This window comes from Saccopteryx leptura, chromosome 8 (genome assembly GCF_036850995.1).
Source record: "Saccopteryx leptura isolate mSacLep1 chromosome 8, mSacLep1_pri_phased_curated, whole genome shotgun sequence".
Lineage (NCBI taxonomy): Eukaryota > Metazoa > Chordata > Mammalia > Chiroptera > Emballonuridae > Saccopteryx > Saccopteryx leptura.
The window spans coordinates 24,307,240-24,333,624 of NC_089510.1; the positions used below are offsets into that span (position 1 = coordinate 24,307,240).

At 43.2% G+C, this 26,385-nt stretch overlaps 1 protein-coding gene across 4 annotated transcripts in view; it reads left to right on the plus strand.

Moving 5' to 3' along the window:
- Positions 1 to 26,385, plus strand: part of NSUN3 (NOP2/Sun RNA methyltransferase 3) — a 59,169-nt gene that overhangs the window by 4,471 nt on the left and 28,313 nt on the right. For 3 of the 4 annotated variants that reach the window (XR_010746820.1, XM_066347622.1, XM_066347623.1), the window contains exons 3-5: positions 6,538 to 6,881; positions 14,945 to 15,099; positions 15,851 to 15,972. Coding sequence is in view for 3 of the 4 variants with exons in the window: in XM_066347622.1 (XP_066203719.1) it covers positions 6,538 to 6,881; positions 14,945 to 15,099; positions 15,851 to 15,972 (621 nt within the window). In the remaining variant the exon portion in view is untranslated. The remainder of the gene's footprint in view (positions 1 to 6,537; positions 6,882 to 14,944; positions 15,100 to 15,850; positions 15,973 to 26,385) is intronic. The other variant, XM_066347624.1, reaches the window with a different exon arrangement.

The following is a 26,385-nucleotide window of genomic DNA, read 5'->3' on the forward strand; positions in this document are numbered from 1 at the left end:
AGTCACCCGGAAAGTGGCCTTGGGACCCCGAGCCGACAGGTGTCAGGAGTTCGGGTAATCGTGGGGCTTCCCTAAGTACTGTCGCACACCACTGCCCCGACCCGGCGGAATCTGAGTGCCACCAAATCCTGTGGTTCCACCTGAGGAGCTGCGAAGCTGGATTTCCTTTGGTCTCCACTGCTCCTACTTAGCTGGGTCTTCATCCTTTCCTGCCCGGCATATGCGGCAGCGCCTCTGCGCAGTCTCCCACCTGTAGTGTTCACGTGTTTGCTGCTTTTAGCAAGCACTTTTATGGCACTGGCTGTAGGGCAATGTCCTAATAACTTGACAAATAGTAACATAATCCTTTGAACAGCCCTCTGGGGTAGTTGTTAGTTCCTTTTCACAGATAGGAAGGCTAAGGCATACAGATTTTGAGTAACTTGCTCAGTGATACACAGCTCACATTGGGATGAGCCTTGGGAGTGTGTCTTACCCACTCTGTATCACACTGTTTCTTAATGCAGTCATATTCTATTGTGTCACTGCTGGAGCACAAGCCTCTTTTGTTCCCCTGTTATTTGCAGTCTTATGTTGGGACTAAATATCTTATCACGACAAGACAGGCCCCTTTATCTCTTTGGGACTGGATATGCTATCGACTCTGCCCGAAATGACCTTCTCCCTCTGCAGTGCTTAAAATGTGGCTCAAAGTTCACCTGTGTCTTACAGCATATGACTAACCTAAGTTAACATCTCTGTGCCTCACTATTATCTGTAAAATGGGCAAATAGTACCTATTTCATATAGTTATTTGGGAAGGTAAAATAAATTTACACACACACAAAGGGCTTAGAATGTTGTTTGACATATGTGGGGGCAGTCAGACAGACTCCTGCATGCGCCCGACCGGGATCCACCCGGCATGCCCACCAGGGGGCCATGCTCTGCCCATCTGGGGCATTGCTCTGTTGCAACCAAAGCCATTCTAGCGCCTGAGACAGAGAGGCCATAGAGCCATCCTCAGCGCCCGGGCCAACTCTGCTCCAATAGAGCCTTGGCTGCAGAAGGGAAAGAGAGAGACAGAGAGGAAGGAGAGGGGGAGGGGTGGAGAAGCGCTTCTCCTGTGTGCCCTGGCCAGGAATCGAACCCACGACTTCCACACGCCAGGTGGATGTTCTACCGCTGAGCCAACTAGCCAGGGCCTATGTTAGCAATATTTTTATGACTGTTACTGTTAATAACTATTTCTCCTTCAAACTGTCCCATATACCCTTGGCCTGATTAGTTCTGTCCTTTGTGTTTCCACTGCATATTATTGATACAACTGTTATAGTTCTTTCAAGGTTGTATTGTCGTAATTTAGTAACTTGCTTGTCTTTTCCGTGCCAAGGGAGGGTCTTGAAGAACCAGTACCCTGAGATCTGAGCAAGTCATATACTTAGTCACAGTTGAGGCTGTGTTCATACACCAGGCGTGCGTGAAGCACGGGAGGTACAAAGATGGATTATATATATATATATTCTGCCCTCATGTATATATATGAGGGGAGGATTAATGGGAAGTCTTTATAAACTTTGGCAGTTTTGTGAGCACTTTGTAGAAAGCATAGGAAAAAATATAAGTGTGTAAATATTTTTTTATTTGGGCACTGTTCTCAGTATACAGAGTTCACCAGTTCACATTTAGAGGGAAACATATTTATTGCATTACCAGAGTCTGAAGGGGGAGAGAGTGAAGTAGCTGGGGAAAACAGGAATGAATTAGTAGCTTAGTTTTTATTTTGTCCCTTGTGTTGGCTTTAGGTACATTTTCAACATGAATCTGTGAAGATCCCTGTGAGGTGCAGTAACTGTTAACCCCTTTGGATTAAAGTCAGAAGTTAGGAAAACTGCCAGGGGTCTCAGCCAGTCTAGACCTATGACTTGAAAGTTCATGTCTTTTCTTCTGCCAAGTGCGCAGCCGTGACGGGTCTGTCGGCCCAGCCTTGGGCGCACGCGCACACGGCTCCTTCCAGGGGACTCCTTGTGTGCAAGATTTTCAGCCTCTTGTTGCCACCAGAAATGCAGACCTTCACTCAGGACTTCTTATCTGAGGTACAAACATGGACATAGATTGCCCTTCTATGAGAGACAAGGAGGAAACAATGCCAAGAAACAGTAGGAAGAAATTCTCATCATCAGAATTGTTGAAGAATAAAAATACAATGGCTGGAAAAATACTTTGGTGTATTTGTATGAATTGATTTATTCTTCATTTCTAAACCAGACTTTAAAAATAATTGAATGAGCGCCCTCTTGTGGCTCAAAATAGCAATAAAACAAAAAGGATTTCTTTTTTTAACCGTGAAAATTTAATTGGTTTCATAATCTACAGGGTTATACCAGTTGTGCTTAGCAATACCTAGATAAAAATTTTTCCCTTTTATTAATAGGAAGTTATAATGGACAATAGAATAGAAAAGAATAAAGTCACAGAGAAATTGAATGAAAATCATATTATTAATAAATAACATTGTCCAAATAATACATTCTGCAATTTTTCAAGGGCTGTGTATGCACAAGGTTACACTAGTCAACTTTCAGATCCTCACGTTCCATCCATACTTTTTCAGGAAATTGCTCTGCTTCCCTATGTGCCTAAGTGGATAATATTCTTTTCTCACCCTACCCTTTATAATCGTCTTCCTCCCACTTTACAAAGAAGGGCGCACTTTCTCCGTCCTGACTCTTCCACACTGCATTCCGCAGGGTGTCCAGACCTCCACATACCAGAGACTACTGGAATGTCATTGTAAGGCTTTTGGAATAAATAACTCATGACTAAAATTCTTTGACAGGTCAAATAGGATCTAAGTTTTGCCTTCAACAAAAGTTAAGGAGTCCCAATTGAGTTGTCAGCTAACAGGTCATTCATTTAAAATATTTTTGATGATAGGTCATTTAAGTTATTTCGACTATAACTCAGAAAGGATTTTAACAAAAGGGAGACATTACTATAACAAAGATGTATTTAATTCTCATCCACTTATTTAAGTGAGGGTTTTTCTCAGCCTTTATATATATATAAAATAAAGTTGATGTTAACCTGACTCATCTAGCACCAGGTATAGTATTTATCCCTGGATAAATGAAAAAATAAAAAATAAACCACTAGTTTTATTAAGAGTTTTGTTTTCTATTCTTAGATTGAACCTAGTAAAGACTAAAGAAAGAAAACTTGGTCCAGGAAATTCAAGAAGTTAAGTAGAGCTGGGTATAAGGAGGGTTCAGAAAATTTTTTTGTTCAAAGTAAGCCTTTTTTTTTTATCTTGCTAAAGAATGAGGTAGAATGATTTTGAAAGATTCTTGCCTTACTCTGCCATTAAGACCTGTCTTTAAATCTATCAAGGCTCTCCCCCCTAGAGTCTCAGTGACTTCCTATCACTTATAAGATAAAACTTGATCAGATTATTCTTGACCCATATAATTGTCCGCCGTAAGCCACCGCAGACTGCTTTTATCCCCGGATGCACTGCCCTCATACCCGTGCCGGAACACGTGCTGTGTCCCGCACCCTGGAACTGCTTTCTCTGCGTCCTGTAGCTAATCCCTCCCCGTCCTGCAGCTCACTGGGCAATACTCAGAAAGGGGTCATGTTCCTAAACTAATAATCCTTTTCTACAGTAAAGCGAAAAGGAAACATGCAAGATTAACAAAAACCTTGGCTAAAGGATCTGAAAGAAAATGTGACTAAATGGAGAACATGCTGTGGTTAGGTTGGAAACATGAAATACAATAAAGATGTTAATTTTCCTCACATTTAGTGCGATTAACATAATCCTGATCAGAGTTACTGTCTATCTACACAAATATTTTACAGTTCTTTTTAACTGGTTTTGGAATTTTTGAAGAAGAAAAAGAAGAGAAGGGAGATTTGCCCCGTCAGATATTAACTAATTGTCAGGTTCTTACCCTTTGTTAACTAAGATGTCAGCCAAGCCACTCCCGTCTGTTAGGACACGACTCAAACCCCTGGACAGATTTTCACTCAGTTTAAAGAGTGAGATTAGGGTGGGCTGACAGAAGATTTACACAGAGGCGTTCACAGGTTTTCCTTTGGGGTGCATTTTAATGCAGTCGTTCCCAAGTGTGGTCTTGGGGGTCAACTGTATCAGTAGCAGGTGAAAATTTATTAGAAATACAAAATCTCAGGCCTCACCTAAAACCTGTTAATGAGAAATCCAGGGTTAGGGCCCAGCAGACTTACAGACATATGATGCATGCTCAAATTCCTGAAGCACACGCGTAAAGGAAGAGTGTCATCCTCCAGAACGGCTGGAACGGGCGCATCGGGCTCCTCCAGTGCGCCATCATGCTCAAGTTCCTGAAGCACACACTTAGAGGAAGAGTGTCATCCTCCAGAACGGCTGGAACGGGTACACTGGGCTCCTCCAGTGCGCCATCATGCTCAAGTTCTGAAGCACACACTTAAAGGAAGAGTGTCATCCTCCAGAACGGCTGGAACGGGTACACTGGGCTCCTCCAGTACGCCATCATGCTCAAATTCCTGAAGCACACGCTTAGAGGAAGAGTGTCATCCTCCAGAACGGCTGGAACGGGTACACTGGGTTCCTCCAGTGCGCCATCATGCTCAAGTTCCTGAAGCACACGCTTAAAGGAAGAGTGTCATCCTCCAGAATGGCTGGAACGGGTACACTGGGCTCCTCCAGTGCGCCATCATGCTCAAGTTCCTGAAGCACACGCTTAAAGGAAGAGTGTCATCCTCCAGAATGGCTGGAATGGGTACACTGGGCTCCTCCAGTGCGCCATCATGCTCAAATTCCTGAAGCACACGCTTAGAGGAAGAGTGTCATCCTCCAGAATGGCTGGAACGGGTACACTGGGCTCCTCCAGTGCGCCATCATGCTCAAATTCCTGAAGCACACGCTTAGAGGAAGAGTGTCATCCTCCAGAACGGCTGGAACGGGTACACTGGGCTCCTCCAGTGCGCCATCATGCTCAAGTTCCTGAAGCACACGCTTAGAGGAAGAGTGTCATCCTCCAGAACGGCTGGAACGGGTACACTGGGCTCCTCCAGTGCGCCATCATGCTCAAGTTCCTGAAGCACACACTTAAAGGAAGAGTGTCATCCTCCAGAACGGCTGGGACGGGTGCATCGGGCTCCTCCAGTGCGCCATCAGAGTAACGGGCAGCAGAGGGAGAAGGCAGTTTCACAGATAAGCCCCTCGTGGAAATTCACGTGGCACCCTTCAAGTCACAGGCGTCACCTTTCAGTCAGCCATCCCTCGCATAGGCAACTCCAAGGTGAGTCAATTGACGATGGTTAATGATGCTTCCAAATGGCTAGAAAGGTCAGTTCATAAATAGATTAAATATTTCCTGCTGTATCATCTGTCAATTGATGTAGACCTGTGATTGTCAAGAGATCTAACTGTTGGACTGAATAAAAAATTAGGAAGATAAAATCGTTGGAGGAGGGAGTGAGGGCCTGCAACATCCCTAAGTGAAATTGAGGCCATCCTTGGTTTTGTTCATCCGAGCCACTGACGGCCTCATTAACTGTTACTGGAGTTCACTGTAGTTACCTTTCCATGCTTTCATCTTCAGAAGGAAATCCTAACACTCTCTAATTCAGCCATGCTTTAATGATAATCCTTTTCCTTCTGATATTAATAGTCTCAGGTTTAAAATTTTGTCTCCAAAAAAGAACAGTTCCTTGTGCAAAGAGTGATTGACATGCTTGACCAGATGGTGGTACAGTGGATAGAGCATTGGCCTGCGATGCTGAGGACTCAGGTTTGAGACCCTGAAATCAACAGTTTGAGTGCGGGGTTGCTGGGTTGAGCGTGGGATCATAGACATGACCCCATGGTCGCCGACTTGAGCCCAAAGTTCACTGACTTGAAGCCCAAGGTTGCTGGCTTGAGCAAGGGGTCACTGGCTCGGCTAGGGACACCAGTCAAGGCACATATGAGAAAGCGATCAAAGAACAACTAAAGTGCCAAAACCACAAGTTGATGCTGCTCATCTCTCTTCCTGTTTGTCCCTATCTGTCCCTTTTCTTGTGTGTGTGTGCTTTCTCTCTCTCCACTTAAAAAAAAAAAGTGATTGACTAAAATCTATTTTGATGGATTTAGAAGTATGTAAAGGCAGGCCAGGTTTTTTTGTTTTCTTTTGTTCTTTTGGAGGTATTTTTTTTTTTTTGCAAGATATTCTGCAGGGAGGGACTAGGCTGAGGCAAGTGAGGCATTCCTCATCAGTGCAGAATTTTAGAGGCACCTAAAATTTAGTGTCGACGATAATATTATAATGGCTTAAATTGGTACAAGTGAAAAACTCCATGATGAACAAAAAAAATATCAAAGATACAAAGACAAGATCGTAAGTGCTAGGTGGAGTCATATCAGCCTGAGACAAAAGAAAATTCAGTAATACTGATCTCAGCTCTGAAAATCTCAGGTAAGTAAAGTATAAAACTAGGACCACATTTACTCGATTAGTAAAGTAAAATTGTATTGGTGTTTATAGTAATACTACTTTGTTTTTGTGTTTCTAGGGATATTCTAACATCTCCATCATGCTGGCAGCACGCTGTCCTTCTGAACCGATTCAATTACCCTTTCGAACTGGAAAAGGATTTACATTTCAGGGGCTATCACACACTCTTTCAAGGATCTTTACCCTATTATCCTAAATCAATGAAGTGTTACCTTGGCAGAATTCCCGACCGGATGCCTTCAGAGAGGCACCAAATTGGAAGCCTAAAAAAGTACTATCTCCTGAACGCTGCCTCTCTTCTCCCAGTGCTGGCTCTGGAGTTACAGGATGGAGAGAAGGTTCTGGATCTCTGTGCTGCTCCTGGAGGCAAATCGGTAGCTCTGCTGCAGTGTGCGTACCCAGGTAGCGTGCTTGTCCTTCAGTTAGCCACTGCTTTTATTTTTATTTTATTTTTTCGATGACAGAAACAGAGAGAGAGAAGATAGGGACAGACAGGAAGGGAGAGAGATGAGAAGCATCATTTCTTCGCTGCGGCACCTTAGTTGTTCATTGATTGCTTTCTCATATGTGCCTTGGTGGGGGGGGGGGGGGCTAGGTGACTATCACCGAGTGACCCCTTGCTCGAGCCAGCGACCTTGGGCTCAAGCTGGTGAGCCTTGCTCAAACCAGATGAGCCTGCGCTCAAGCTGGCGACCTCGGGGTCTCAAACCTGGGACCTCTGCGTCCCAGTCCCACGCTCTATCCACTGCGCCACCTCCTGGTCAGGTTATCCACTGCTTTTAAATGTCCATCTGGATAAAGTACTTTTAAAGTATATGGGGAGAAATGTAAGACTGAGTTTGCAGATTTTGAAAGTATGAAAACCAGGACAGTATGGAGATAATGGAAATTTTAGCAGAAATTGGTGTAAATAACATTTATTTTTTTTCCTCAGCTATTTAATCCTAGAAGTTAATTGGGAACAAAATTACGTTTTGGTAATAAAAATTTATCAGACAATATGAATTCTGATGAAACAATGATAAAGATTTTTAAATTTTTAATCCTTTTATATTTAAGAGCCTTATATTGATTTTCTTGTCATATCCCTATGAAACAAAAAAATACATATAAAAAAATTTTTTTTTTTTTACATTTAAAATCATTGGACCATAATGTTAAGGGATTTCTGTCCAATAGTAATATAATGTAAAATTTATATGTAATTTAAAACTTTTGAGTAGTCTCTGGGAGGCTTTATTTTTCCAGTTAATAAACAGATCAACAGGAGACAGTGCCCAAAGTTGATTACAGTTGTGCATGCCAGGGGGTGTCATGAGATACGAAACTCCGAAATCCCTCGGGCTGTTGAGTTTGTTTATATTGTCCTTGTCTTCACAGGAGAAAGGGGACGGGGCCTGAGATTGCAAAGGCAGCAGGCAGTTCACAGACAGCTGAGGGAGAACAGAGCACACATCCCCACAGATTCTTTCCAGGCTGCCCAGAGTCCGTGGGACACGGGAGTGACCTAGTCAGTGGGCCCTGCTGGGAGCCTTCCTGGCCACCATACTTAATTCAAATCAGGCTGGGGGAATACAGGGAGATTTCTCTCCTGGAGCAGGTCTTTCCGTCCAAGTCTCTGGGCCAGGGAGGACAATGTCATGTGTTCTTTCTGAGTCTTTGAGTGGATTTCCAACAAGTCAGTGCTAGGGCGGCAAAGTGCTGCTTCCTTTCACCTCACTGTCCAGGGACAGATTATGTGGTAACCCGAGGGCTGACCCCTGTATGTGGAATCTAATGAACAAAATAAACTAACAAACAAAACAGAAACAGACCGATAGATACAGAGGACAGACGACCACTGTCAGACGGGGGTTGGGCGTAAGAGGTAAAAGGATTGAGTGAAAAAACAAACCTTGTAGACAACAGTGTGGTGGTTCCCAGAGGGAACGGAAGGGTGGGCAGAAGTAGGAGAAGGAAGAGGGTTATAAATGACGATGGAGGGAGATTTGATCTGGGGTGGTGAACCCACAATACAATATACAGATGAGGTATGATTGTAGAATTGTATCCCTGAGACCTATATGATTTTATTAACCAATGTCAACCCAATAAGTTCAGTTTAAAAAAATTCACATATGGCTAATAGCTTCAAGGGATAATTAGCAGAACTGAAACAAATGAACTGTTTTTTTTCTAAGTTAGGTTTACCAAAATAAATTAATGAAACTTCTCATTTCAGCTCCTTTTCATGGACCAAAGACGGCCACGTACAAATGTAAAGCTTTAATGTCTCTTTCAGGAATTTGTTAAATTCACTCCTTCCCTACTTATATGAAAAATATCAAGATTTTGTTTAGTTTCTTTCTTATTGACAATCTAAGCATAAAATCCATTCTATCTCAGTGTAGTTAGACTTAGTATATATATATATGAAACTTAGGTTGTGAAACCTTTATAGTATATATTTTTAAAAGTTTAATCAACCTAAGATTATTCAAATAAGATACTCTAAGCAAAGCAATTTATCATGAAGTTATACAGTGGTACCTTGAGATACGAATTTAATTCGTTCTGTAACCGAGCTCGTAAGTCAGTCAACTTGTATATCAAACTGCTGATACTGAACCCATGCACCAACGCACCAACTAGCAGCAGCTTCCCAAATCACGACTCGTATCTTGGAATTTTGCTCGGATCTTGAACAAAAATACAGACTGAGTCACAGCTTGTTACCTAAAAAAATTCTTATGTTGGTCTGTTTGTATCTCAAGGTACCACTGTATTTTAGTTGGAAGCTATTTTAAAATGCTGAATTGAAAATCTTCACTAAAGTTACAATTTAATGAAGAGCTGCCTGGTTATCCGTTGTAGTAGCTAAAGTGCTTTTATTATAATGGCATGTGTCACATGAAGTCGGCCACATGTAGTGGGTGGTAGGTGTGGAGCCGTGAGGGATACAGAAACGACTTCTGTTTCCTGAGGTTTGACAGACCAAGTACCATAACCACCCTCCTGCTGAAAACAACCAGAAAAACGTAGGATATAATATTAAAGAAAGAGAACATTTTTTAAAATGTATTAATCATTACCAAATACTCGTCACATTCTAAGAGGTAGGGGGAATGTAGAAGGTAAATTGAGCATTGGGGCCAGCTTTTGATCTGAGCACATTTGCTTAACCTGAAAAGTTTAGATGTAGGTTAAAAAAAAAAAAGAATTTACTGATTTTACAGAAAGGGGGAAGGGGACAAAGAGTAGTTGCTTCACTCTAGCTGTTAATTGGTTACTCGTCATACGTGCCTTGCCCGGGATTTGAACCGGCAGCCTCAGTGTTCCAGGTCGGCACTCTATCCACTGCACCACCACAGGCCAGGTAGATGTTGATTTTTGATTACTTCATGAAAATGCAGGAATAGAAGACACAGCCAGAGCCTGCTTTGTAGAGCATCTACTGGAATAAGTTACATAAAAGTGCTGTTCCCTTCTGTAAAGTAAACTAGGAAGAACTTGTCCTCTCAGAGGACTGAAAGGAAAGCTCTTCCACGTCAGGGGTGGGGAGGGAGGGAAAGATCCTCTGAAATGTAGTCACCATGACTAAGCCTGGATACCGTCAGAGTGAAGTTGCAGAACGCTGAAAATGAAGAAGATCTCTGCAGCCAGAGAGGACACTTGACCTTCAAGGAACAACACTTAGACTGAGAGAAGAAATGATGTTTTCAGTGGGCTGAGAAAAGGCGACTGAAGCCTGAACTGTAGTCACCTAAGGATCTTGGAAGAGCAAAAGCGAAATAGACATTTTTTTTTTAGACAGAGCATAAGAGCTTGCCAACAACCATTCTGAGGGTTGGGCTTCCGGAGAGAGGAGAGCCCTATCCTGGTTGGGAGAGTGGAGATACAAAATAATGAAGAGCATCGGAGGTGGAAAATAAACGGGAAAATCGATCAGGCATTGATTATAGAAGCCGATGATGATGTTTTGTCCAGTGAAAAACTGTGAGCCCAAACAAACCCACATATATAACAGTAGCATCTAGTTTAGGAAGGATTCTTCCAGGAAAAATGATGAAGATGGACTTAATTTATATTTTTCTTTTACATATCCATGTTAAAACTTTTAGAGTTACTACTAAGAGAATAGAAATCGAATGTAAAATATTTAAACCGAAGAAGGCAGACATGGAATTGAAGATAAGAAGACAGGGTTTTTGCTTTTGAGGCTCTCAGTGCCTGGTGAGCAGCGGGGGAGATAGAAGTAGCTTCAGAAGGCTGTCTTGGCCCGGGGGTTTGAACCACACAGATTGGTTGGGTTCACATTTCCTCCCACTGCGCACCCAGGGCCGGGGCTACTCTGGATGGTTTCCAGTCGGAGAAACCCTAGCCAGGCTCAGGGTCTTCCTGCAGGCATCTGCTGCTAGCGCCGCCCCTGCAGGGACTGAGCAGTCCCCGGATGGGTGCCGGCTGACGGGCGTGCTCCCGAGCGCCCGCTGCACCTTCCTTGCCTTGGCACTCCGGCTCCCGTAGCATGTGCCTCGAGTGCCAGGTAGCCTAAGTGTGTGGGAGTTACCAACACTTGGGATGGACATTCACCGGTGAAGGCAGGAGACAGGAAGAACCAGCAGATTGTTCTTTCTCACCGCTCCACTGAGTTCCCCAGTTTCTGCGCAGGCTCAGTACTTTCAAACTGTGGACATAGCTTGGGTGACCAAGCAAGGCTATAGCGGGCTTGAATACAACCCTGCTCCCAATATAACCCCAAGCTCCCTCCTGGGGTGGTTTACTTCCTCTTCATCTCATTCACGCTTTCCTGGGACTGCACCCCTTCCATAACGTGAACATCTGTCTTAGTGTGTGCTCCCCTGACTCCACCAGACAAGAACTTTTAGACATCTCTCCGTAAGCTGCATTAGTGAATCCTCCGAAAACCATGTAAACTAAAACAAACATGTAAAGACAAAACATTTCCTACCTGTGCAAATGCAGCTTTAAGTTGGTTTCCTACTTCCTCCCTCTCTGACAAAATAGATGCGTCTCCTGAGCTCTTGCCATGTAGAAATTTTGAGCCCTGATTTTAGAAAAGATGGTAAGCAATACACATGAACACCTCTCATCTGGGGTAAAATATGTTGGAGAAATGAACTAGTCAGTCCAGTTTGATGGAACACAGAGTAGGTTGACAAGAAGTAGGAGGTTAAAATTGAAAGAATGTGTTGAGGTTTCAGTATTACAGACCCTGAATTAAAGGCTAGGTGTTTGAATTTTATTTAGTGGATGATGGGAGTCAAAAGTTTGTAACTGTAGAGTGAAATCAGAAAAAAACATGTATAGATATATTTATATATACAGTACATGTATATATATATATATATACACACACACACACATTTGTACATACATGTATGTATTTGAGCAAAGAATTTACGAAAATTTCGCCCCTTCTACATTAGAATTTCACCTTCAGTTACTTCTCTTGCTTTGTTTCACTGGTAACCTGACAGAGATTATCACTATTTCCAGGCAACATTGCTTAAAATTAAAAAAAAAAAAAGGCCCTGGTTGGTAAAATGCACGTGCGCTGGAAGCAGGAACAAACCAGCCGTAGAGAGGTGTGCCGTGCTTTGGGCTTTCCTGGTTCCTGATTCTTGTAACTGGGCATGTCCCTCGTGGGGAACCCGGAAATTGCCTGTGGAGTTGTTAGAAAGGGTGTTGGCACCTGTGGGATGTGAGTTTTTTAAGCTAGGACAGCCCATTCACCTGCCCACTGTCTCAGCTCTTTGAACCTGAATTGCCACCTGTGTGGACTGTCAGATAGCCTTCCATAAAAACGGGTATCTCACCCGCCCTCCTGGTAGGCTGTGGTTCTACCCTGCGGAGGTTGATGACAGATACGGTCTGCTTGAATGGTTGGTTGAATCAGATGAAAATCTGGTGGTGAAAAGACCAAAAAACTAGAGAGTATAACAGTGATATGGCTGACTATAAAAAATTGTGAAACATATATTAAAAAAGATACTTCAGGCCCTGGCCGGTTGGCTCAGTGGTAGAGCGTCAGCCTGGCGTGCGGAAGTCCCGGGTTCGATTCCCGGCCAGGGCACACAGGAGAAGCGCCCATCTGCTTCTCCACCCCTCCCCCTCTCCTTCCTCTCTGTTTCTCTCTTCCCCTCCCGCAGCCAAGGCTCCATTGGAGCAAAGATGGCCTGGGCGCTGGGAATGGCTCCTTGGCCTCTGCCCCAGGCGCTGGAGTGGCTCTGGTTGCTGCGACAGAGCGACGCCCTGGAGGGCAGAGCATCGCCCCCTGGTGGGCATGCTGGGTGGATCCCGGTCGGGTGCATGCGGGATTCTGTCTGACTGCCTCCCCGTTTCCAGCTTCAGAAAAATACAAAAAAAAAAAAAAGATACTTCAGATAAATTCAGAAGACAGTTTAGGAAATATTTACAAATCAAATGACAGATAAAGCATTAATATCTATAATATATGTCTTGTCAATGAGAAAAGTAAAATAGTGCAATAGGAAAAGGCAAAGGATAAGTAAGAATAAGAACTTGACAGAAAAGTAAAACCAAATGGTGAATAGACAAATAAAAAGATGTTCAACTGTCAGAGGTCAGGGATTACATTACAACATCCCATCCCATATCAGACTTCTAGTGGGAGTTTGGTGGAGGGACACTAGTATTTACTAAAACTACTAATTTTCATCCCCAAACCCCTATCCATTCCTCCGGTCCTATCCCCTAGTAGTAAAAACACATTATGAAAATAAACAAAGATGTTTATTGAATGTTATTACTGCTGACAGCAGTGGGAATGCCCAACCACGGGTAATGGTTGAATCCAGATGACACCTCTAGTCTGTGTAGTACATATCAGCCTTACAATTCAATCTCTACCACTGACCCAAGGGTATTTCCTCTGAAGTGTTGGCATATGTGGAGAGTAAGGGGCAGAAAAGTGTGTGAATATAATCCTGGGTAGTATATAAATTATATATGTTCATTTTGATGGAGGAGTTGGACAGTTGCTGGCAGGGGTAAATGAAGAATGAGGTGGAAAAAAAGATACCAAAAATATATAATTCTATTTATGTAAATTTTATATGCCAGTATATGCTCAGAGATATACAGTATGGTTATTTATCAAAATGTTAAATGGTAGTTATTTGAAGACATTGTTTGAGGTAATTTTTGGTGTGTTTCCTTTATATTTAATATGAATTTTTAAAAATATGCTTGCATTTAAATATACATTATGTAATTATACATTATATATAATTTATAGTATAATAAAAACGTATTCAAATAAAGGAAAATCAAAACATTGATTTATTAGGAAGAAAACCATTTGCTAAGTGCCTTCTGTAATTTCACCTTATCCACATTTTCTCTTTCTGTGACTTCAGTTACCCATGGTCAACTATGGTCTCAAAATACTACATGGAAAAATTCTAGAAACATGATGTTCTAAATTGTGACCTTCTGACTAGCGTGATGAAGTCTGGTGCTGTCCCACTCCGTTCTGCCCCAGACGTGAATCATCCCTTTGTTTAGCTTAACCATGCTGGGTGTGCTACCTACCAACAGCTCACAGCTCATAATTTGAGCCTGTGTCTTTCTAACCATAGTGCTAACAGCACTTTACATGCCTTTTCCTCAACACCATAATTCTTCCTTTATTTATTTTATTTTTTATTTTCGCAAGGCTGGGGGGGGGGCATACAGGCAGGAATGGAGATGAGAAGCATCAACTCATAGTTGCGACACGTTTAGTTGTTCATTAATTGCTTTTCATAAGTGCCTTGACCGGGGGGCTCCAGCCGAGCCAGGGACTCCTTGCTCAAGCCATGATCTTGGGCTCAAGTTAATCCTTTGAGTACTGAGTATTTTGTTAACCATTTGAGTGAGGACATACATAAACATTTGTACTACTCAAAGGGTTAGTAATCTTGGGCTTCAAGCCAGAGACCGTAGGGCTCAAGCCAGCAACCATGGGGTCATGTTTAGGATCCCACGCTCAAGCTGGTGAGCCCCTGTTCAAGCCATCAACTTCAGGGCTTTGAACATGGGTTCTCAGCAGTTCAGGTTGATGCTCTATCTACTCTGCCACCACAAGTCAGGCAATTCTTCCTTTATTTAAAGTGAAGGAGTTCTGTCCTGGCAGGAGCTCTATATGTGTAATAGAATATGTCATTTACTCTTCAGAGCTTTAGGGGTGAACTGAGGTATTGGTAGTATATGACAGGTTTTCACCTCCAAAATTAAAGTTAACAGGTAAATATTGAGAGCTGAGAAGCTGTATAGGCAAAACTATTAATATTTTATATAGTGTGTAAATTTCTGTTTTTTTTGAGGATAAGAATCATAATTTACCTCTGAGCCCTATTTCTGCATAATCATAATAAATTTATTTCATTATGAAATGTATTCAGTCAAAAGAAATTTAACCATTTCATTGCATTTGTTTTAAAACTTTAATTCTTTATCTTTAGGTTATCTTCATTGTAATGAATATGATAGTCTAAGATTGAGGTGGCTGAGACAGACATTAGAATCTTTCATCCCACAGTCTTTGGTAAATGAAATTAAAGTGTCTGAATTGGATGGCAGAGAAATGGGAGATGCGGAGCCTGAAATGTTTGACAAGGTACTTTTATTACATTGTGACAAACTGATGAACTCCCAATGATAACACTGTTCTGTTGCTTTTTTGTTGTTTTCCATCTGGTTTCCAGACAGAGGCTGATACAATTTCTCAGTACCCTGGGAAATTTTGATAAAGTAAACATGGAGGCGGTTTTCATTTTATGGTCAGCATGGTTCAAAGGAAGTGGTAACATTGGGATTAGAGATTACAGAATGGTTTATATTTTTATTTTTAGGTTTCTTAAAGATACTTAAGAAAAGATCAGATATTTGGGTCAGTACAGAAACATGTGCTTTGTATTGCTCATTTAGGTAACATTTTGTACCAGAGTATGATAGTTGAAGAAAAAGAGAACATTTTAGTAAACTGAAATTGAAATATTAGTTTCTAAAAATAAATGCTGAGAATTCAGAAACATCATATCTTTTTAAAACAAGTTACTTTTGTAAAGTTTTTGTTTAATTGTCAATAATATGAAATGTTAGTAGACTTTTAGTCCTCCTATTTCCACTCTCCCTTCCCTGCCAGAAAAACTTTAAACACTGGAATTGCACAGAAAATTTTGCTGAAAAGTATCATATTAGTAAAGAAATGTCATAAAGAAGAATTGACCGCAGTGTATTTTGGCTTTAAAAGAGATATCGTCATTTGCTACTTTTTTGGTCATGTTTTACGTCACTTCCCTATATACTTTGTGTCTGAGGTTCTGTTTTCAGCGCATATTTGCATTATGTGTCCTCTTTTGTCCTAGGTGTTAGTTGACGCTCCATGTTCAAATGATCGGAGTTGGCTGTTCTCTTCGGACTCTCAGAAGGCAGCCTGTAGGATAAGCCACAGGAGGAAGTTGCCTGTTCTGCAGATAGAACTCTTAAGGTAAGTGCTATTAATACAAACATTTATTTTGGTTTATAATGTAACTTCAATACACATGACAACACATGACATATTAGACCAGAATGCATTTTTTTTTTGGGGGGGGACATATTGTTCTGGACAAGTCAGTCTTCCAGAAGTTGTAGTAAAGTGTTAGTACTTATCTCCCCTCTAAGAATTTTCCAGAAGGGTGTGACTATCAAGAGATACTAGGTTTCCTTCATAACAGAACCACTGCCCTGGTAGTTTCAAAAATGATTCTACTTATACCCTACTCCCAAGCAATCCCTATTGTTTAATACTGAATACAAAGTCTCTGCAATACTTCAAGTTAAATGATGCCTTCTCTCTCATTACTTCTTACATGTGGAAGGAGAATGAGTGACAGTTTCTGTGCACTGCTGACAAGCTTGATTTCCTTCTTCTGATGACTACACAGCTGTGCGCATCTGCCATTACCTACATATCACAACCAATACTAATAAATGGTCCTGTTCTTACATTAGATGATGTATCGGCTCAGGATGGTGACTCTTTAGTGCCTACCAGAGGGCTCTTCTAAGCATTTCTGATCAGATAGTTATACTTTTTGTAAGACTTCAATGTCTGCCTTTCATATACTGTAACCCTAAGATATTTGAGCATTCTTATCAACTTTTCCTTCTATCTCTGGGTTATTAGCTTTGGGATGTTACATAGATTCTACTCTGTCTTCTTTCTCACCTAAATTTTCTTTTTTTAAAAAATTTTATTTATTCACTTTAGAGAGGTGGGGGGGGGCAGAGAGTGAGAGAAGGGCAGGGGGAGGAGCAGGAAGCATCAACTCCCATATGTGCCTTGACCAGGCAAGCCCGGGGTTTTCCACTGGTGACCTCAGTGTTCCAGGTTGTCGCTTTATCCACTGCGCCACCACAGGTCAGGCTAAACTTTCTTGATTTGCCTTCTTAGTTACTTATTCCTACTATGTGCCTTGCTATTGTTAGACCTTATACCTTTTAATAGACACAAAATCTTATAATGGCTTATTAGCATTATGGCCGCTAATTTATTTTTAAGCAATTGGGCTTTCTGAGAATATTATTTTTTTCTCTCTCTCATGGAAAAATCTTTTTTCTGGTTATTCCTGCTTGTTACCAAGCTTTCTGTGTCTGTCTCCTGCTTTCCTTCCATTTGGTCTCAATTTAAAGACCCAACCAAATGCCAACTTTGGTAACAGGGTTAACTACTGGACTTAAGTTTGGTGTGTAGTCTTTCAAACTTTTTTATAGCTTCTTTTACAACTATATATACCTAGAGAAGTACATTAAAAATAACTGCTGTCATTATGTATCTATTGTTCTAAAATATGTTCTTTTTAAAAAATTTTATTGATTGATTGATTTTTAGAGAGACAGAGAGAAGAAGGGAGAGAGAGGTGGGAAGAGAGAGAGAGAGAGAATTCCTTTGTTGCTCCAGTCAGTTGTGCACGCACTGATCACGTCCTGTGCGTGCCCTGATCCAGGGTCGAACCTGCAACCGTGCAGTCAGTTGTGCACTCACTGATCACGTCCTGTGCATGCCCTGATCCAGGGTCAAACCTGCAACTGTGCAGTCAGCTGTACACGCACTGATCACGTCCTGTGCGTGCCCTGATCCAGGGTCGAACCTGCAACTGTGCAGTCAGCTGTGCACTCACTGATCACGTCCTGTGCATGCCCTGATCCAGGGTCGAACCTGCAACCGTGCAGTCAGTTGTACACGCACTGATCACGTCCTGTGCGTGCCCTGATCCAGGGTCGAACCTGCAACTGTGCAGTCAGCTGTACACTCACTGATCACGTCCTGTGATGCCCTGATCCAGGGTCGAACCTGCAACTGTGCAGTCAGCTGTGCACTCACTGATCACGTCCTGTGCATGTCCTGATCCAGGGTCGAACCTGCAACCGTGCAGTCAGCTGTGCACTCACTGATCACACCCTGTGCATGCCCTGATCCAGGGTCGAACCTGCAACCGTGCAGTCAGTTGTGCACTCACTGATCACATCCTGTGCGTGCCCTGATCCAGGGTCGAACCTGCAACCGTGCAGTCAGCTGTACACGCACTGATCACACCCTGTGCATGCCCTGATCCAGGGTCGAACCTGCAACCGTGCAGTCAGCTGTGCACTCACTGATCACGTCCTGTGCGTGCCCTGATCCAGGGTCGAACCTGCAACCGTGGTGCTGTAGGCAGTGCTCTAACAACTAAGCTAACTGGCTAGGACCACTGTTGGTCATTTTTGTACTTATTATTTCTTAAAGTCTTTTCCTTGTAGACCTACTTTTTTCTCTTATATTTCTGTGAAATATATTGGATCAGTCTATCATATTTTATTTAATTATTTATTTTTGGATACTTACGTGTTTTTTTTTTCACTTTTACAAACTGTCCTTTAGTTTATCTCATTGGACACACATACTAACATTTTCCTTGATTAAATATTAAGTGGAATTGAGTTTCAGTATTTTGACAGATATACTGAATTCTTCTCTAAAATGGCTGCACCAGTTGTTACTTTCTGTTGCACCTGACTTTGTTGACTGCTCGTTCCTCTTAAAGCAGCATTTTCCCTTGGTTTTTGTGTTCATATGCTTTCCTGGTTTTCTTTCTACTTATTTTTTTTTTATTTGCTCTTAGTTAGTTCATCCCATCAATTTAGAGTTTCTTTAGGCTACTGACATTAGCTCTCTTTCCTATGTATCTGGTGGCTTCAACTGATATAAGATGCTGTCTCCCAGTTATGGCTCTAAGCTCAGATCTCTGTCCTTTGTCTGAGACCTATATATTCATTTACCTATCATTGCTTTCCAGTTGGAAGCCCCTCAGACACATAAAATTCAGTTTGTCAAGAGGAAACTCCTCATTTCTACATTTCTCCCAACCCCATCCCCAGTCAACAAATAAGAAAATCCAGTAGGAACCCACCGAGCTGCCTCTTCTCCTGTATTCTGCATCTCAGTACGTGCACGTGTGTAATACATACATTTGCCTGAGTCAGAAGTTCATCTCCAACTCCCTTTTCTCATATGCAGTCTATCAGTAAGACATTTCAGTTCTGTTAAATATTTCTCAAAGTCATCCGATTCTTTTCATCCTTAAAAGCCTGATCTAAGTAAGCTACCAGCGTGTCACCAAAATCGTTGCCACTGGGTCCTAACTGCCCTGTGGGGCTCCAGGTGTGAGCTTTCCCTCACTCCCCACAGTAAAGCCAAATCTGATCTGACATGTAATCTGATCTTGTCATTCTCCTTTCTGAGATCCTGCATTGGTTCCCCCGTGCCATTCAGATGTCAGATTCCTTAGTCTGATACTAAGTCCTTTTGGACATGGTTACTCCTTACTTCACTAGCCTCCTCGTCTCAGGACGACCATGGTATTCCAGCTGAGCAGCTCCTCACACTCACCTTGTGGTGTCTCATTTCTGAGACCAGAGCATTTCCTGTTCCTTCTGCTTCAGAGTTTTCTAACTCATTCTCCTTTCTCTTGATTAACTCAACTGGTTCTTACCTGACTCCCTAGGACTGAGATTGCTATTCCTCTCAATTCTTTAACTTTTAAAAAATATATATTGATTGTCAGTACCTCTGACACTTGCCCAGTCCTTGTCTCTCCTCAATGTAAACCCCATGGGAGCAGGGGCTGTTTAATAATTGTTTTTAATCCCTTTATATAATTTGTTGTCTGGAATGTAGAGGGGGTCAGTAAATAACTGTTCAAAAACACTCAATTACAAGGACTGACTATTTAGAATTTGCATGTATAATTAAATCTATAGCAAAGTTAATCTGACAAAAATAATAATATGATCATTATTGTGCTATATGGTAATTAGGCATAAATGTAAAGCAGTTCACATAATTTATTGTGATTAGTATTGCTTTGACATAACCAAAGCATGATTTTAGTTTTAGTTTGGTTTTCTCCCCATTGAATACATTTCCCTTAGCATCATACAGCATTTCAGTGGTCATCACGCAGACCATGCATCTGTGGAAAGCTCACAGAGGGACTTTCTTACGGCCTAACAGCCAGGGCTCAAAGTTCTTTAGTGGCCACTCCTCTTTCTCGTCATCTTACTCCCCTAAAGGGCACAAGCTGACCTCTCAGTCAAAATGAGTGTAGGTTTTCCCGCAGTGGTTTGTGATGGGGAAACACCGTCATTCAGCCCTCCTCCCTGAGCAGCGGAGCTCTCCTCCCTGTCTCTGTCATACAGCCCTCTCCCCTGAGCAGCGGAGCTCTCCTCCCGGCCTCTGTCATCACACAGCCCTCTCCCCTGAGCAGCGGAGCTCTCCTCCCTGTCTCTGTCACCATACAGCCCTCTCCCCTGAGCAGCGGAGCTCTCCTCCCTGCCTCTGTCATACAGCCCTCTCCCCTGAGCAGCGGAGCTCTCCTCCCTGCCTCTGTCATACAGCCCTCTCCCCTGAGCAGCGGAGCTCTCCTCCCGGCCTCTGTCACCATACAGCCCTCTCCCCTGAGCAGCGGAGCTCTCCTCCCTGCCTCTGTCATACAGCCCTCTCCCCTGAGCAGCGGAGCTCTCCTCCCTGTCTCTGTCACCATACAGCCCTCTCCCCTGAGCAGCGGAGCTCTCCTCCCTGTCTCTGTCATCACACAGCCCTCTCCCCTGAGCAGCGGAGCTCTCCTCCCGGCCTCTGTCACCATACAGCCCTCTCCCCTGAGCAGCGGAGCTCTCCTCCCTGTCTCTGTCATCACACAGCCCTCTCCCCTGAGCAGCGGAGCTCTCCTCCCTGCCTCTGTCACCATACAGCCCTCCTCCCTGAGCAGCGGAGCTCTCCTCCCTGTCTCTGTCCTCATACAGCCCTCTCCCCTGAGCAGCGGAGCTCTCCTCCCGGCCTCTGTCACCATACAGCCCTCCTCCCTGAGCAGCGGAGCTCTCCTCCCGGCCTCTGTCACCATACATCCCTCCTCCCTGAGCAGCGGAGCTCTCCTCCCTGTCTCTGTCCTCATACAGCCCTCCTCCCTGAGCAGCGGAGCTCTCCTCCCTGTCTCTGTCACCATACAGCCCTCTCCCTGAGCAGCGGAGCTCTCCTCCCGGCCTCTGTCACCATACAGCCCTCTCCCCTGAGCAGCGGAGCTCTCCTCCCTGCCTCTGTCCTCATACAGCCCTCCTCCCTGAGCAGCGGAGCTCTCCTCCCTGCCTCTGTCATACAGCCCTCCTCCCTGAGCAGCGGAGCTCTCCTCCCGGCCTCTGTCACCATACAGCCCTCCTCCCTGAGCAGCGGAGCTCTCCTCCCTGCCTCTGTCACCATACAGCCCTCCTCCCTGAGCAGCGGAGCTCTCCTCCCGGCCTCTGTCACCATACAGCCCTCCTCCCTGAGCAGCGGAGCTCTCCTCCCGGCCTCTGTCACCATACAGCCCTCCTTCCTGAGCAGCGGAGCTCTCCTCCCTGCCTCTGTCACCATACAGCCCTCTCCCCTGAGCAGCGGAGCTCTCCTCCCTGCCTCTGTCACCATACAGCCCTCTCCCCTGAGCAGCGGAGCTCTCCTCCCTGTCTCTGTCCTCATACAGCCCTCTCCCCTGAGCAGCGGAGCTCTCCTCCCTGCCTCTGTCACCATACAGCCCTCTCCCCTGAGCAGCGGAGCTCTCCTCCCTGCCTCTGTCACCATACAGCCCTCTCCCCTGAGCAGCGGAGCTCTCCTCCCTGCCTCTGTCACCATACAGCCCTCTCCCCTGAGCAGCGGAGCTCTCCTCCCTGCCTCTGTCACCATACAGCCCTCCTCCCTGAGCAGCGGAGCTCTCCTCCCTGCCTCTGTCACCATACAGCCCTCCTCCCTGAGCAGCGGAGCTCTCCTCCTGGCCTCCGTGCTGGTCTTTGTGGGAGGCGTGGGGGCTCCCTGCACCAGCTGAAGCTCGGAGTCTCTGGCAGTGTGATTATAATGATTAAGGGCTAAGAGCAGAAACCCAATCTATAGGCACAGAAAATGCCTAATTCTCTGACATGTACAAGTCTGGGGGTTAAGAAGATCAAAGAAAAGTTGATAGTCCAACCACAATCTTTTTCTTATTATTTGACTGCAAAAAATGAAAAGTCTATGGTATGTTTTTCCATCAGGGATGGCTCTATCACTGTATCACATACAAAAGAGTTTCTTTTTCTTTAGATCTTCCTCACCTAATTAGTGCATTACTTTTCTTTAACAAAGGGCATTCTTTCTTTCCCATAATAAGAAATTGAAGGTTTTAAATGCAAGCATATGCAAGAAAATGTATTGATGTGTGTGTTTTAGTAAAAGTCCAAAGGGTGGATAATGTAGCCTCATTTGCACTTTCAAAGAACAACTAGAAAGCAAGGAAGCAAATATGACCTAGCCTGGTATTGTGGACAGAAGATGGCACTTAGAGGGAGAAAAGGAGTGGAAAGAATATTTGAGAAGGGCCTGACCAGGTGGTGGTGCAGTAGGTAGAGCATCGGCCTGGGATGCTGAGGCCCAGGTTCAAAACCCTGAGGTCGCCGGCTTGAGTGTGGGGCCACCGGCGTGAGCATGGAGTCATAGATAGGATCTCATGGTCACTGGCTTGAGCCCAAAGGTTGCTGGTTTAAAGCCCAAGTTCGCTGGCTTGAAGGCTAAGGTCACAGGTTTGAAGCCCAAGGTCACTGTCTTGAGCAAGGGGTCACTGGCTTGAGCAAGGGGTCACTGGCTCAGCTGGACCCCCCCCCCATCAAGGCATGTATGAGAAGCAATCTGAACAACTAAAAGTGCTGCAACAAGTTTGTTCTCATCTCTCTCCCTTCCTAAGTTTGTTTGCTCTCTCTCTCTCTCTAAAATAAATAAAAGAATATTTGAGATGGAAACAAGGAAAAATTTTTTCACTGTACTGTTTTGTTGAAGACTAGACTTGTATCTGCTTTGTCTGCTGAAAGATGTCATGCTCAAGGGTACTTGATGGTCTCCATGGCTCTCTGTTCAGTTTTCTTCTCAGAACTCATTCATGTGTATATTAAATAGGCAGCCTGCATAATAGTCAGAATTTTAACTTTTGAAAACATTATACATAAAGTTCCTGGGTTATGAACCAGATAAGTTCTGTAGATTTGAAAATGTTTAAGTATTTATATGCACAGAAAGGTAAAAATAAATACTATCTAAGATAAATATCTGTGTTGCATTTAATAGGTAAATGTACCTATTTCAACTTATATACAAATTCAAATTGAGAACAAACATATGGAAACTATCTCATTTGTAATCTGTATTCTACGGCCAAATATTAATCTTTTACATATTTTTATGAACGTGATACTTAAATGTAAATTTACCCTTTATTCATTAGAACTTTTCAAGTGTTTTCCTGACACACAAAGGTTGCAGGTTCGATTGCTGGTCAGGGAACATACAGGAACAAGTTGATGTCTTTCTATCTCTCTCTCTTTTTCTCTCCCTTTCCCTTCCTTTCTCTCTCTCTAAAATAAATACAAATAAAAGTTAAAAAAAATTTTTTTCACCTAACTGGTGGTGGTGGTGATGCATTGGATAGAGCGTTGACCCAGAATGCTGAGGTCACTAGTTCAAGGCCTGAGGTCACCAGCTCTGTCCCAAAGTTGCTGACATGAGCACTGGGTTGTCGGCTTGAGCCCAAGGTCGCTGGTTCAAACCCCAGTCAGGGCACATATAAGAAGCAATCAATGAATAACTACATAGAACAACAAGTTAATGCTTCTCTTTCTCTCCTCCTCAAAACAGTTTCCTTTCTTTCTTTTATTTTTTATTTATTGATCTATGAAAGAGCAGAGAGAGAGAGAGAGAGAGAAACAGTTTCTTGATGTTAAACTTTTTTAAAGGATTAAAGTTAATAGATATGGAATAGTAATATATATATGCAATAGTCTCTTTTTCCTTTCCTTTTATTTTATTTTATTAATTTAATTTTTTGGTGAGAGGAAGGGAGATAGCCTCCCGGTAACCCTATCTAGGGCTGATGCTTGAGTACCAAACTACTTTCATTACCTGAGGCTGACTGCTCAGAAGAACCCAGCTATCCTCAGTGCCCGGGGCCACGCTCAAACCTCTTGAGCCACTGGCTGCAGGAGGGAAGGAGGGAGAGAAGGGAGGGGGAAGAAGGAAGAAGCAGATGGTTGCTTTTCCTGTGTGCCTGACTGAGAATCGAACCCAGGACGTCCATATTCTGGGCTGATGCTGTATCCACTGAGCCACTGGCCACGGCCTATAATAGTCTTTAAAATTCTTTAAAAATTTAAGGTGCACATAGAATATATTATATATAATTAAGAAAGTAGTCATCGGCCCTGGCCGGTTGGCTCAGCGGTAGAGCGTCGGCCTGGCGTGCGGGGGACCCGGGTTCGATTCCCGGCCAGGGCACATAGGAAAAGCGCCCATTTGCTTCTCCATCCCCCCCCCCCTTCCTCTCTGTCTCTCTCTTCCCCTCCCGCAGCCAAGGCTCCATTGGAGCAAAGATGGCCTGTGCACTTGGCCTCTGCCCCAGGCGCTAGAGTGGCTCTGGTCGTGGCAGAGCAACGCCCTGGAGGGGCAGAGCATCGCCCCCTGGTGGGCAGAGCGTCACCCCCTGGTGGGCGTGCCGGGTGGATCCCGGTCCGGCGCATGCGGGAGTCTGTCTGACTGTCTCTCCCGTTTCCAGCTTCAGAAAAATACAAAAAAAAAAAAAAAGAAAAAAAAAAAGAAAATAGTCATCTAACCTGATATTTTAGCTTGAAAAGCTTACTGGGAGGCACAATGACGACAGGAGAAAGATCTCAAAGCAATTGAGTTTATCATACAATTATTAAGGACTGATTTATCCACACAGCAGTGGAAAAATTAGAATCTTCTATTAAACTTATAAAACTTGAAGAAAAAGGTTACATACAACTCTCGCACACATCTGTTCCCCAAACCATTTTCAGATGATAAGAATGTGGGAAGGAATACAGGGGATAATTGAACAGTATTTTGTCACATCCTATGGACATGCATACTACATAATCAGATTTTCTCACCTCATTTTAAATTTAAATGTAGTAAGAAAAAAGTGGGAAAATATGCTAAAAATTATATATATGTAGTCTTTTTTGAAAGTGGCCATGATGTTTGTGGAGAGAGAAGTTTACTTGGCTTTTAGGTGGAAAAGCACGAATCGGAGAGTATGATTTATAACAAGAATATAGATATCTTATTGCAGTAATGTATCATGCCGTCCGTTTCCTCAGAGGAAATCAATCACATTTAAAATACTGACCCTTCTGGTTTTCTGTTCTCACTAGTTGACAAGTAAAATCTAATTTGTGAGCTCATTGTAAAAGGAAGCTTATATTATTTTGTAACATTTTTAAAATTTGTATAAATCATCCAGATAACAATCCTTAAAAAGTGGTACTTTGACAGTAAAAATTATATTTTAGAAGAAACACTAAAAAGCATCCCCAACATGGCTTCTGTTATGCTCTTGAGCGGAGACGAGGGATGCCTAGTGACTGTGGAGCACGGGCCTCCATCACTCATCAGCACAGTGCACAGAACGGTGATGTGTTCACACCGGGAAAATAAGCTTGGACATACCGGCATGGACTGTTTCCACCACCATTTCAGCTGTGTATATATTTTCTTTTTAGAGTTCAACTGTTTCAGTTTACTATGCATACTGTCATCATATGCTTAGTCTTAGGTTTCAAATCCAGAAACAAAGGCAAAGCACTGTGACTGCTCCTACTACTGTCGCTACTACTAATTCTCTTCTTCTTTTCCTCCTTCTTCACCTCCTTCTTTTTTCTTCTTTTTCTTTAAGTTCGGCAGCAGGAGTCAGAAATTTCGAAATGAAAAAATCTGTAATTTCTTTGGACAAACTGCATGCTGCTTTTTTGTAAGAGTTTACAGATCAAATTGGTTCACCTGAAATGAAATTGTAAAAGGCGGGGGAGACATCCATAGCTGTAATTTGTAGCCACGGTATTTTCTACCATAAACTGTTTCAAACGTCAATTGATGGTATGAACACTCTTGAAAATAAGATTTCATCAGCATTTATTAGTTTAACATATACTCAGTATCTACTTTGTATGAGGCACCTTGCTAGGCACTGCAAATACTAAAATATATAGGAAATGATCCTTGTTCTCAAGGTCCTCAGGGCAAGTATAATCAAATGTGGTGGGAGTGTCAGAACGGAAGGGGTAGTTAGGGTGCAGAGGGGGCAATGGGGGGACAGCTGAACTTTCTGAGGCTGAGGGTGGGGTATGGGCACTGCCAGGTCTATTTACCAGACAAGCATCAGATAAATGTTTAAACTGAGAATATTTTTCTAGTAATTTCTCTTAATTACACAAGTAATTTGGCCTCATAAAGCCTTTGGAACATATAAAGAAATATAAAGAATAAAATAAGCCATCTATTGAAAGAAACTGTTATTTTACTGATTTATTTCCT